The sequence below is a fragment of the Anomaloglossus baeobatrachus genome, chromosome 2 (genome assembly GCF_048569485.1).
Source record: "Anomaloglossus baeobatrachus isolate aAnoBae1 chromosome 2, aAnoBae1.hap1, whole genome shotgun sequence".
Classification (NCBI taxonomy): Eukaryota; Metazoa; Chordata; class Amphibia; order Anura; family Aromobatidae; genus Anomaloglossus; species Anomaloglossus baeobatrachus.
In genome coordinates, this window is record NC_134354.1 from 109,786,617 (window position 1) to 109,801,362 (window position 14,746).

The 14,746-nt window shown below is 44.6% G+C and overlaps 1 protein-coding gene across 2 annotated transcripts in view; it reads right to left on the reverse strand.

Moving 5' to 3' along the window:
- FOXN1 (forkhead box N1) overlaps positions 1-14,746 on the reverse strand; it is a 140,006-nt gene that overhangs the window by 40,237 nt on the left and 85,023 nt on the right. For both annotated transcript variants that reach the window (XM_075335267.1, XM_075335266.1), the window contains one exon: positions 7,100-7,225. In XM_075335267.1, coding sequence (XP_075191382.1) covers positions 7,100-7,225 — 126 coding nt within the window. The remainder of the gene's footprint in view (positions 1-7,099; positions 7,226-14,746) is intronic.

The following is a 14,746-nucleotide window of genomic DNA, read 5'->3' on the forward strand; positions in this document are numbered from 1 at the left end:
AGCTGTGGAATCTGTACATTTACAGAGGATATGTTTACACTGATTTTTTTGCTGAGTTTTTGGTCCAGAAACTGTTCGAAAGCTCTACAAATCCTCCTCAAAAATGTAAAGCTCCTCAAAAAGTTGGAGTTCCCGATCAGGAGCAAAATTCGATCTGAAAGAAGCCAGTGGTGATTGTTTGCAGAGTTCGCATGACGTCAAAACCTCACGTGAGCTCCGGGGAGCACAAGCCCCAACACTGCTGGAACCATACTGTCATGGGAGACGAATATAAGCTTTTTTATTTTAATTGTGGGAAACATGTGGAATGAGAAGGGGTTGCCCTAGTAGTGGACAAGCCCTTTAATTCTTTATTTTTTATATTGCTCAGCATTGGCAGACACGGATGTAATAGGGTGTCCAGTGCAGTGCCGCCTCTGAAGATATTCCCTTTAGATATGTGGTTAAGAGAAATGTTATTGGCGTGTGTATTTTTTAGGTGTAATGTTGGATAATGTAAAAGGTCAAAATGCTATAACATGTGGGTTATGTCACAGTACGGCCAGCTATCACTAGATGTCAATGGGCTCCTTTAGCAGGGAAGGGAGGCTCAAATAGAAGGTATAGTGACAGTACTGATAGGGTTAGTTGAATAGGCCCGGCCCACAGTGAATGGATATAGGGGTGACATTTCCTGGTTTTGGGTAGATAGGGAAAGGATTAGACAGTGAATAGAACAAGAGAAAGGATCTGCCAGGCTGGATGAAGTAGAGTGGAGTGGGTTGTGTGGAGGTGACAGACAGAAGGCAAAGGAGTAGATAGAGAGAAGAGGAAGATAAAGCAGAAGGAGAGTTCATCTGCAGCAAGGTGTAACTCCAGAGTGAAGTAAGAGGGCGTCCCTTTCTTAGGCCGATAGCTACTAGTACCTGTGGGAACACTAGCACAACAGGGGAGCATCATCAGTGGTCCAACTGCTGATCGAAAGTCGAGCCGTCAGACCAGCCATCATGTTTATTGACTGGGTCAGAGAGGAGAGGGTAAGCCGCCCCTTCGTTGCCGTAACTATAGAGCTGAGCCCGGTACAGAAAAGAATATATGTAACTTTCAATGATGCAAAGTCTAGCTTGGAGAAGTGGAAACTGTCTGCAAATCAATTATTTAGTAAGGTTAAGAGAGTTTTAACTGGTGGTGGAATAGTTACTGACTCTGTGGCGTGTGAGGCCGATTGTATTGAACGGGATCAAGAGAAGCCGGCTGAAGACTCTGAGCAGCAGCAGCGGACAGGTACAACCTACATCATTACCCCATACATCACTCTACCCCCCGTATCTGTACTGTGCCGGGGTGGGTTGAGGACCACAACCCTCGCCCACGTCTGCCCCTCTCCACCACTTTACACAGACAGAAGGGGCCCCTGCGTGAGAATAATACATGAGCCCTTCTCAGTCCAATAGTTCATCACAATGCACAATGACACTTCCTTTGGAGGTGGAATGGGCCGCCTTTCCTCTTAGTCCCCTGCACAAGTTTACCAATGGTATTGTGCTATCTGCCCTTCTTTGCAATATCCACCTCCTCCTTGGTTAAGGTTCCCTAACCATTGGTGTTGCTAAGAACAGCTAATCAAAATCCTAGGAACACTCTGCACCACACCCACCAGACACACCAGTGGACGGGCTGAGTGGAATAGGGTCGCCCACTTGGGGGGTTGGTTAAGGGAGGGTCAGGAGTGTCAGGAGACAGTCAGTCGGTTAGTGACTCTCAAGAGGAGAGGTCACGGAGTGGTGAAGTGAAGGAGAGGAAGTGAGGAGCTGGGCTCCTTGAGACTACTAGGTGGCAGACGTTGGTCTGGGCCTGGTAGGAGCCTGACCCCGGTCGCAGGGGATCGTGACAAGGGTCACAGACTGTCGAGGAGGATGGCCAGCGGCCTTGTGCCATCACCAGGCAGGGGCCAGGGCACGACAATACGGACTAACAGGCAACACCAATGGGTATGGGATCCAGGCGTGCACGCTCCAAGCGGCAGTGGTGTCCTGAACTTTGGTTTACCACAGTTGTCGGTGTCAGTGTTATTGGACTGAGTGAGTACACAAACGACCCCCTTACCGTCCCAACGGCACCTCCCCGTCATCCTCATCGAGTCCCGAGGCATTCCCTCTACCCTTGGAGGGGTTAAACAACTGGCTGCCTGCACCATCGCCACCGGGTACTGCCCATTGCAGCAGTGGTACTCCATCTTACCACGCACCACGGGTGGCGTCATGAACTGTCCTTACAATCCCCTGTAAATAATCCCCCTTTATTCCGAGTGGCCGCGCGACCCCGACCCCGGGTCCGGAGATCCCTCGAGCCACCACGGATCCGGATCTGAGCAGCCCGGCGGCTGACGTGGGGGCGGCACAGTATGTCCGCCCCTCTTGCTCTCCATAGATGGAACAGTGTCTGTAACTGTTATTTGTTCTCACCTGAAAATCTTCTAAGTTGATTTATAACCAGGTGAATGTTTAACTCCAATGTGAGCATAAATCTTCTTAGAATATGATTTAGAGGAACATTGATAATGGTTACAGACTCAGATGTGCTCATTGAGTGATTCACAGATTCATTCTGCAGCCAGTTATGTACAGTAATATCTGGTAGCTGTAGAAGTCAATAGGTCTAATAACTTTACAGAACCCTATTGCTAAAATTCTTTTAGTGCAAAAAAAAAAAATATAATTAAAAGGGTTTTCCAGCACCTTCATATTAATGGCCTATCCTTAGTCTGAGTGCTATCCATAAAAAAAAATCAAGCCGAACTTGGACCACTGTTATTCCATGAGGCAGTGCACATGTCTGACTTTTCCCTTGGACCGAGTGGTCTAAAGAAATAGATCGCAGCATGCATGATTTGCCTTCAAGAACAAGATGGCACTCAGCCATTCAAGTCTATGGGTCCATTTAAAAAATTAGACCACACTCAGATGACATCCGAGCATGGACCAATTTTCATGGACTGACAGAATGGAGAAAATAAACTATTTTTTCTTCTCCGCCTCTAAGAAAACAAGATCCCATTCTGATCAAACTTTGATCAGAGCCTGATGAGCAGAATTGGACCATTTTTCTTGGGTGGAGAAAATATGGTTATGAGAACCCAGACAGAATAGATCACCAATATCAGGTTGGTGCAAATGTGACACCCGACACCACTAACGAAAAGCTGTTCCCGGTACTAGTAGGAGCCAGATGTGATCGGTTGTGGAACGTAAGAGCACAGCTCTGTCTAATGTATAGTGGACCAAGCTGGATACTTGTGAGTGGATGTGCAGTATCTGCTGTGGCCACTATACAGCTGACAGAACTGTGCATCTCCAAAGCTGAGCCACAACCAGCATCGGGAACAGCTGATTGATGGGGTGGTAGGTGTCAAATCCCACTGATGTATAGTATAAAAGTACTGGACAATCTCTTTAAGGAAAAAAAAAAAATGCCCCCGAGGGCGTCTGCTTTTTTACTTCTATCTTTCGGTTGGAAGTTGGATCACACCCATGCAGAGAATAATTTGATACTGGTGGCTCCTTCTATAGCCAGAATATGATTGAGTTTCTTTCTTTTTGCTGTACTCAATGGGTTTTCCCCTGAAACATTATGTTATTGGACATGACCATAAGTGGTAAAACTGTTCACAGACCCCCCCCCAATAATCTCAATCTTGCAATAGTTTTCCACGAATGTAAAATATCCATGTTCACAGCAGACAGTTTCCAAGTATCTGATCTTGCACAATATACACCTTGCAACGTGGTAACCTAACACAATATTTTAGAAATGTCACCTAGGGTTGTTAGACTGGGGGATGCACTAGTGACAGCTTGTCAGGCTGCCAGTCTACAGGTGGATTTATATTAGAAATATAAGAGGTGTGCATGTTGTAGCGCATCCATGTTATGCTCCGGCCTCGGGCACTTTCTTGTTTGCTACAGTTTCTACAATGAGTTATGCCAACGTGCTGTAGTAAACCTGGCACCTGACAATAAGAAGGGAGGAGGCTCATCTTATTTTTCACAATTATGATATATGATTTTAGCAATTCCGACATTAGGACACCTACAATACTGAACATGGTACCTGGAACAGGATGACCGCCGGTGGGCTGGGAGAAATCTTATATAAATAAGAAGTTATTAGAATGTACGCGGCTTAGAGGAAGAATACATTTTAATGAAGCCTCACCCAACAGCGATGTCCTGACATCTGAAGATGCCACACAGAATACATTATACTAACATCTCAGAGACTAATGTATAACTAAAAGTATATTTTTTTTACTAGGTCTATGATAAGAATTTCACTTTTGAGTTATACGATGGGAGTGTTTTCCGACACATACCTCTGATGGGTGGCCCCAATGTACGCCACTTTGTAGCCTACAGTGGCATTCGTTGCCTATATGCCACAATGTTAAAAAAGTAAAAGATTAATTGTGGTCACCAAGCTTTATAAGGAAGTACCATATAGGAAAGCTTTGCTAAAGTTATGTTAGTGCATATAACCCTGATGGAGGCCGGTAATCTACCGTTTTGGCATATGTCACATGAATTGGTTCAGCATATGTCGGGGCGCTGCGCTCACCACGCTCGGGTCCGACGCTGCTGCTGCTCGGTGGGCCGGATCCGGGGACTCGAGTGGCGCACCTCGCCCGTGAGTGAAAGGGGCGGTTTGTTGGAGTTTGGGATGTCAGTTTGTGACGCCACCCACGGTGTGTGGTGAGGTTGGGGCACCACCGCTGCTCTGTACGGGGATCCCGGGAGCGATGACGGGGAGAAGCTGGGACGTTTCTCTCCCCTCCATGGGTAGGGGGATTTTGGTAATCCCGGGGCCCGTAGTTGTTGTCTGTTTGGTGGATTGTGGGGCCTGGCCAGGTGCAGGGTCGTGGGGCAGCGCAGTGCCAGACGGCAAGGTGGTACTTACTCAGCCAGTAACACACACGGAGTCTCTGGTAAAACAAACTGCTGGATGGACGAGTCCCACAGACGGCTGCGACGGTCACTCCCGGTAGGTTGGCGGTAACTGTCTCTCCCTGCACCGGTGTTATGTTCTCGGCCCAGATGGCTTCCCACCGGTAACCCGCTCCCCAGCCGTATGTTGGCTAAGAAGCCCCTTTATGCCCGCAGGCTCTGGCCCTGGGAGTTCTAGCTCTGGCGGTAGCTTTATCTCCTTCACGGTTTGGATGGTTGCCTTCAGTCGGGTCTTTATTGCTGGGAAACCCTGGAGGTTCCCGTCGCTGACGGATTTGACCAGTCCAATGGCGACTCCTAGCCTGGTCGGGGTCCGTAGGCCCTGCCGGATGGTGCTGGCTTCTCTTCGCTCCCCAATCCGGTACCGGCGGGCCACCGCCCGTCCCCGGTCCTTACGGTTGTGCGTCAATCGGCCTCTCCTGCAGACGGTCACCACCGTCTGCCAACCTTGCTCTCAGGTGCCCGGTCCACGTACCCGGACACGGTCAGTCTGCTCCTCTCCTACCACTTCAACTAACTCCCTTTTCCCACCTCCAGGACTGTGAACTCCTCGGTGGGTGGAGACAACCAACTTGCTCCGCCCCACCTGGTGTGGACATCAGCCCCTGGAGGGAGGCAACAAGGATTTGTGTCTGACTTAGATGTTCCTAACCGGGGTGTGGGGTGTGTTGTTGCAGTACCTGTGACGACCTGGCTAGTCCAGGGCGCCACACATATGCATCTGTAGGAGCTTTCACAATGCTCACACTCACTGGGCTTACATGACGACATGTGAACGGACTCCAAACCTACACACACATATTTAACTCGGGTAAACCCGTTGATAGAAATGAGATCAGAAGGATAGTCTAATATGTAGAAAGAACTTCCTAGCTATTTCCCGACAGATGATGTCAGGGTAGAGAAGGATCTAGCCTCTGAATTGCAACTTTTGATCTCATTGGAAATAGGCCGCTACAAGAAGAGTCTCTCATCACAGGAACACCAACAGAGAGTTTTTACATATGGGATTGTCACTGAAAATAGGCTGCTAGCAAAGGAGTCTATCATCGTATCTCTCATCAGAAGGACACCAAGCAGAGAGTTCTTGCATATAGGATAGTCGGGAGAGATTTAAGACTTAAAGTTTTCTTGTTTCGGAAAACCACTCTCCCTCAGCTGCAGTTTATTTTATTTACAGTATTTACTAGACAAAAAGACTGACAGCATTCCCAAAATGCAGTCTGAACAGGTGCAAAACTGAACATGACATAATAACAAAAAAAGACAGTTGCACTCTGAAATGTCTGAAATGAAGTAGTTATGCATGTCCATATTCTTTCATTCATTATTTGCATGCTTTAGCATTTCAGAGTGCAACTGTCTTGTTTTGTTATTATGTCATGTTCAGTTTTGCACCTGTTCAGACTGTATTTTGGGAGTGCCATCAGTCTTTTTGTCTAGATTATAGAGTCTTGCCCTCTGACTGTGCACCCCTCCCCCGTTAGCCACAGGTGATTTTATTCTCTAGTAGCAGGTTCCTACTTGCCCATACACATGGAGGTTTGTTACCCCTGAGAGAGGCTTCAATTCCGAGTAGGTTCCCAGTACACAAGGTATGCCTTGACATGGCTACTGGGCAGATATAGAAATGGTCATTTTTGTATGCTAAGTATCTCAATTATTTCTAGATTGACTTAAGCAGTAATGCACATCTATATTCTTGCATTCATTGTTTGCATGCTTTAGCAATTCAGAGTGCAACTGTCTTTTTTTTGTTATTTATTTTCCTTCGCTGGGTCCAGCTTTGAGTCTCCCCTGACTTCTACTGATGTCTGTTATTGTCTGCAGTGCTGATGTTTCGTCAACAGCACTGCAGGCGATCAGTGAGCTCAGTGGCTCTGCCCGTGTAGACTGGCAGGAGTCATCCGATTCCAGAAGCGCTGTGCTCCGGCATTGGCTGACTCAACGACAATGCTGCATTCAAACATTCATTAGAGGAACTAATAATTTGAAATATTTTTTTTTACTATAGACGTATTTGTGGAGTATGTAACTATATGCACATCCTTATTTTCTGGTGTAGTAACACATACTTTTAGTAAACCTAATAACCAGGTAAGTTTACATTTGGGACATACCTGAGGAAATGTCTGTGGGGCACAGTAGATCTGCTGTGTTGGGGACTGGGACCAGTACATCCTTTGTTCTTTTTCTTGCTGTCTCATAAGCAAAGTTTGTGGCTTCAGCTTTACTTCTGATCCCAGCTACAAAGAGAATGACACATTTAAAGCTTTTATTTTATTCATAGATTGTTTCTAGTCTTTGTTATATTATTATGCAATGGCAGCAAAGACTGCGATATCAATAACACAGACGGATGGACTGTGCCGGTCTGGACTCTTGTATCATTCTAATATGAACATGCTATGAACACTGCACACTGCAGACAGTACAGACAGGATTGAAGGGTTAATAATGTGGGGCACTCTGGGTTTCTCGCCTGCGTGCCCCCTGAATGCTGTGCCCCTTATGCGTTCCAAAGGTTAATTTTGTCCCACGTGATAACCCCATTGTTCCTCCCCTTTATGATGCGCTTTTTGCCTCCCACTCCAGGTTCCTTAAATCCTCCTGCCTTTCTGGTTCCGGCCTCTCCGCCTTGTGAAGTTATTTATGTGTCATGTGGTTATTATGTGGCACAATTGTTTGGGCTTTTTGGGTCTCGGCAGTCATAAATAAATATATGAAAAGAGTATAATTACCATGCAGTTTTTTCAAATACGTATCACTCTTAGGCCCCCAGGACACAGCAACGTTCTGCAGCACACGAAAGTCACCAAAGGCAACGCTTCCGTACAGAGTACAATATACTGTACACTGCCACATTTTTTTTCCTTGTGGACTCATATAAAAGTTACAGTATTCTATCATAAAATACTATGATCACATACTGGTTTTCTCCGAAAATAAAACTGTGTCTTATATTATTTTTGGCTCCAACAAATGCGCTAGGGCTTATTTTCAGGGGTGTCTAATATTTTGTATTGGTGCCAGTGACTGGTTTGCAGGGGAAATAGGTGAATATTCATTATTTAATTAACACAAGTTCCAATCAATGACGCTGTGCAGTAGAGTGGGCGGGGAAGCGGTGAATATTCAATATTTAATTAAAACAAGTTCCAATCATTGATGACGGCAGAGGAGTTGGTGGGAGAAGGGAGTGTATATTCATTATTTCATTAACAGACGTTCCAATAGGCTGCTTTACACGTTGCAATTTCGCATACGATATCGTATACGATTTGCAACGCCCACATCGTATGTGCGGCATGTTCAATTTGTTGAACGTGCCACACAAACGATTAACCCCCGTCACACGTACTTACCCGTCCATACGACCTCGATGTGGGCGGCGAACGTCCACTTCCTAGAGTGGAAGGGACGTTCGGCGTCACATCAACGTCACGCGGCAGCCGGCCAATAGAAGCGGAGGGGCGGAGATGAGCGGGACGTAAACATCCCGCCCACCTCCTTCCTTCCGCATTGTCAGCCGGGAGCTGCAGGACGCAGGTAAGATCTGTTCATCGTTCCCAGGGTGTCACACACTGCGATGTGTGCTACCTCGGGAACATTGAACAACCTGACGTTCAATTTTAGAGATAGGTACGATGTGTATGCGATGAACGGATTTTCGTTCAATCGCAATCGCACGTACCTGTCACACCCTGCAATGTACCTTACAATGCCGGATGTGCGTCACTTACGACGTGACCCCGCCGACACATTGTAAGATATATTGCAGCATATAAAGCGGGCTAATCACTCATGCGGTGGGCTGGATTATGGGAGGGATGAGGGGGTGAATATTCATTCCATTAACTAGCTTGAATGTGACTATATACTTCCAGGGCTTACACCAATATACACCAATAAAAGTTACATATCCTGAAACAGCACCCCAAGCTCTATTTTAGGATACTATTAGTGTGATAATCTGTAACTAGGCCTTTTTTTTGGCGTAGGGCTTATATTTTAAGAATACTCAAAAAAGGCCGAAAAATTCAGCTAAGGTGTATTTTGCGGGAAACATGGAAGATCTGTAAAATGGTTGTGTGCATGTCCCCTTAACAAGATAATCAGAAATTATCTCTTTTTACTTTCATGGTTTGTATGAATATTGGGGCTTGTTGATCCTTAAAGAATAACTGTCATTTACATTTTTTTCATAAAAGTAAGAAAGTTTGTAATCTGTCTTATATGTTATCAGAAAAATCCGCTTTTTTCTCCTCCTGGACTGATCATTCATTCTCAAAATTCTCCATGCATAGGTAAAAAGTGTTTTCAATGAATACAGATTTTCCCATTAGGCCTCATTCAGGCGTCAGTTTATTTGAAGAACTAGATAAATGGACCTGGTTTCATCAGTTTTTCATCAACGTCTGGTAAGCGTTTCATCAGCTTTTTTTACTGAGGAAAAAAGTTTTTCCACCTTCTCCTATCTGTCAGTGAAAAATGCACAGCACACCGATTGCATCCAAGTGCTGTCTGATTTGTTCATGGACTCCTAGATGTTTATTGCCCTATAAAATCCAACACACAGATTAATAAGGGACATGTTACGATTTTGCACTGTCTACTCGGTGCGCGAAAAATTACGGGCTTGTGAACAGATCCATAGACTGTCACAGGTACGAGTTCTATCCATGAAAAAAATCAGATAGCACTTGTATGTGTAAAACTGAAGTGTGAATGAACCCTTACAGGTATAGCAGATTACAGTTGGTGCTGATAAAATTCAATGGCGAACTATCGCTGTGATGTCTGTAGAACTTGCAACTAGTGATGAGCGAGCAATAAAATGCTATAGTGCATGGCACTTGAATTGAGCAGGTAGGACACGTGGATGTGCTCGACTCGAGTAATGAGTATAATAGAAGTCAATTGGAAACTTGAGCATTTTTTCAGGAGACTCTAACAGGATGGCTGATGGGGCTGGAAAATTTCTGACATAAATGAAAACAGCACTCAAATGGAATGGGAACTAAATGGGGAAGACCCCTGGATGCATTTCTAACTCCCAGGTCACTGCTGGGAATTAAATAAATAATTTAATAAAATAATGTGGGGTTTCCCCCATTTTTATTAATCTGCCAAGGTAAAACAGACAGCTGGTGGCTGATGTTACCAGGCTGGGAAGGTCCATGGCTATTTGGCCCTTCCCAGCCTAAAAATAGCAGCCTGCAGCAGCGCCAGATGCATCAATTCTAGCACTTTATCTGACTCTTACCAATTGCCTTTGTGTGGTGGCAGATTTGAGGTAATGTTTTTTTGGGTTGATACCAGCTGTGTAATGTCAGCTGGCATCAAGCTCAGGGGTTAGTAACCCAGTAATAACAAACAAATACACACAGGAAAAAAATCATTTATTTGAAAAAAAGACTCTGACACACTATCCCTTGTTCACCAATTTATTATCAAAAATGTTCCCAAGACGTTGCGTTGTAGTCCACGATCCCCGAATGCAGCTCTGGCATCTGTGAAAAGCAGTGAAGTACTATATGAGATGGGTAGTGATGACAGCTCTCATCAGCCTTGCTGAGCTCAGCATTGAGCTGATGACTCTGGTGAGAGTTGTCACCGCTACGCTTTGCCTCTGAATAGCTGTTCTTTACTCCTATTCCCAGACGCCAGACCTGTATTCGTGGATTGTGGACTAAGATGGAACTTTGTGGGAACATTTTTTCTAATAAATTGGTGAACTGGGGATAGTGTGAGGGATTTTTTTTTTCAGAGAATTTTTTTTCTGTGAGTGATTTTTTTATTGATTACTGGTTTAGTAATGGGCGTATATGATAGATGTCGCTCCATAATTAATACCAGGGTTTGACATTACACAGCTGACATGAAAAAATATATTATCTCGCCACTGCACAAGAGCAATTTGGAAGAGTCGGGCAAAGAGCTCAAATTCTGGGGCAGCTGTGGGCTGCTATTTTAAGACTGGAAAGGGCCAAATAACCATGGACCTGTCCAGCCTGATAATATCAGCCCCCAGCTGTCTGCTTTACCTTCGCTGGTTATCAAAAATGGGGGGGACCCCATGTCATTTTTAAAACATTTATTTATTAGGTTAAGGCTAAAAACACCCTTCAGTGCCACATGAAAGGCACTAAAGGGTGCAAGTTTACAAATCTCTGCTCTAATCTAAGCTCTCCTTCCTACATCAACTCTCCCTGAACTACTTCCAGAGGACATTGTGCCGAGCATCGCGCTTCCGGGTCTCATATAAGGCTGGATGACGCGATGCGACGGCCAATCACAGTAATGAAAGTAGCCAACATGACTATAGCATTGTCGTCTATGGCAATTCTGAATGTTTATTGGCTGTTTAACAGCTGCAAAACATGCGGCGCATGGTTCTGAGCATGGCATTCATGCACCTGCTATACTCGGCTGAATAATGAGCAGTGCCGAGCACCCGCAATACTCAATTGAGTATTGACCAGTGCTGAGCATGCTCACTCATCACTACTTGCAACAGAATGTCTGTGTCTGCAGATAACACTTCCCTATGCCTTTCATCTCCATAGAATCTTATGAGCAACGTCATCTCCTATCTAAATAATAGGAAAGTTTGTCATTGAATTATAACTTTACAAATTATACCCATGGGGGTAAAAGACCAGTCCAGAAGAAGAAACATTACAACGCTGCTTATTTTTATGTGCACTATTATGAAATAAAAATTAAAATAATGGTTATTATTTTATTAACCTTTTAAAATAAGACCTGTTACATTTACCTGATCCAAAGAAAAGAAAAGCTCTATGAAATTAAATATCTGGGTACAACATCGCTCTTATTTCTACCATTATTTCACGTAGCTTTCACAAAATGCATTAAAATGTAGCTCTTGGGACTTGTGGAGTGGCTCAGTACTTTCCAATTAAGTGATACAGTAATAGGATGGTGTGACTTTAGGACACATTTGTCAAATTTTTCACAAGATATTCATTACCAACAGGCTATAATTTACCTATTGACACTACGGTATGCTTACGAGAGCTAGAGAGCATTTTTAAATTGAGATCCTAAACACAGCAAGCATGCAGACCTATGACACATGCAAAATAACGCTGAAATGTAGGCAGAATAGGAATAGGAAAAGAGCATGCCAAAAAGTGAGACCATGCGGTAAAGAAGCCCTTCATACTTGCCCCGGAGGAATCTGAGAGCAGAATCATCATCTATCTGCCAGAAAAGTCCCAAATCAGTGGTTACAAGGCACTTACAAGGTTATTTTAAGCCGTATTTAGCGAGAACCACCTTGAAAAATAATAAAGGTGTTAAGAAGAAATAGCATATTATGTGACGGCACAACACAGGACAGGTTATCAAATCACCAAAGCACCTTAGAAATTACCCATATTACAGAAACCGAGTAATGTCTGTTCTACTCATACTGGAGCATCTGTTTATTCTCAGCATCGAGGTCCATTAGATGTAAAGGCAGATTTATTCAATGCCAATTTAGGCACCAGGGATCTAGCAACTAAAGGCCGCTTTACACGAAACGACATCGCTAACGAGATCTCGTTGGGGTCACGGATTTCGTGACGCACATCCGGCTTAGTTAGCGATGTTATTGCGTGTGACACGTACGAGCGACTGCTAACGATGCAAAATACTCACCAAATCGTTGATTGTTGACACGTTGTCCATTTCCCATATATCGTTTCTGATTTTGGACGCAGGTTGTTTGTCGTTCCTGAGGCAGCACACATCGCTACGTGTGACACCCCAGGAACGACAAACAAGACCGTACCTGCGTCCTCCGGCAACGAGGTGGGCGTGACTTTCATGCGGCTGCTCTCCGCCTCTCCGCTTCTATTGGACGCCTGCCGTGTGACGTCGCTGTGACGCTGCATGAACCGCCCCCTTAGAAAAGAGGCTGTTCGCTGGCCACAGCGACTTCGTTAGGAAGGTAAGTACGTGTGACGGGTACTAGCGATTTTGTCCGCCACGGGCAGCGATTTGCCCATGACGCACAAACGACGGGGCGTGTGTGAACGCAGTTAAAGATCCCTTTAGAGAATGGTGGCCCACTTCACCATTACCACCTTCAGCAACAGGGATTTTTAGGAAAATCTTATGATTATTTTAGTCTTTTCTTTGTTGTGTCTTTAGTCTTCCGGTGATCTGTATTCAATAAACCCCTTCCTTCCACTCCACCATCTGCAGTGATCACTAACTGAACCTTGCTATTTAAAGCACCACTCCAGCTTTTTTTTTTTTTTTCCAGAGCTGGAGTGGCGCTGTAAATCTAAGTTCTCTGCCCCTGGTAGTATACTCACCCTCTGGAGATTTGATACTCTGGTCCTGCGATGCCATCTTGGGATTGTAACTTCTTACTGACTGGAATTCAGAAGTTAACTTATAAGCTCCCAAAATAAGTCTATGAGAGCCAGAACGAGGCTTTAAAAGAGTTGCATTGAGTTGTGACCTCCGGCCTCTTCTGTGAAACACTGGATCGGCCAGCAGGTCACACATCGCCGGAGCCCGACCGGAGCCGTGGCGATAGCAGATAAAGATGGCAGCAGGTGAATATGGGACAGGGTTCTGAGGACTTACTATACATTTAAAGCACCACTCCAACGATAAAGAAACCCCTCTGGGGTGGTGCTGTATCAACAATATATTCTTTTGTTTTTTTTTCTACATCCACCACATGGTTCCAGACATACGGTCCATTATTTCCAAGCTAATTTTTATTGTCTTTACCAAGAGGGTTTGGCTGATCGCACTCTCTGGACGTGTCATTATTATTACTACTGTGAGCCACGCCTCCTTGGTAAAACGATAAAAATGAACACTAAATAAAAAAGCAGATTAAAAAAAAAAAAAAAAAAAAAAGAATCGCATGAATAAAATAAGAGCAAAAACCTTGCCATTTCTGACCTGGTTAGCCATTGCCCTGCCATTCCTATTACCCACAGCAGTTGTATGGCCAGATGGCACAGAGGAGAAGTATCAAACACATAGAGAATTGCACAAGAAAAACAATGGTGTGCTCATTTTTAATGTAGCTTTATTTATTATTGAGTTATTGGCACATTTGTGACATGGAACATTGTCAACGCGATTCTCTTCTCCAACTCTTGACACGAGAGCAATTCCGCAAATCCAGGATGTGGGGCACCTGAAACAACGGATACAGGAGGCCTGTGGTATTTCTTCTGCAGTATTGCTCTCGGTGTGTCAAGAGTGGGAGAAGAGAATCGCGTAATCGAGTAAAGCTACTTTAAAAATGAGCACACCATTGTTTTTTTTCTGCAATTCTCTATATGTTTGATGTGTCACATGACCCCCTTCCCATTGAAAAAATTAAAGTTGAAATCAAAATGGCGGCTTTGCAGATGGGAGTCACCCGGCCTCAAATGTTTGGCCCCTCCCATATACTAATATGCCACAAACGGTAAGGTGATATCAGCAACCACTTCCATTTTATCAGGGTGTATCCATACTTATAGCCCACCCTACACTACAATAATTTACAGAACAATTTACAGTGTTCTATGCTAAAGAATAGTAATGTATCCAAAATCAGACGTCATAGGGCTACATGCGCATGCTGCTTCTTTTTCGTGTTCACAAACTGCAGCCAAAACTGCAGCCAAAACTGCAGCCAAAACTGCACCTTGTCAGAGAGAGCCTGGAAATGTCACAAAAAATGTAGGTGCTTTTTTGGTGTGTTTTTGCTGCTTTTTTGGTGCGTTTTTGTCTGCAGT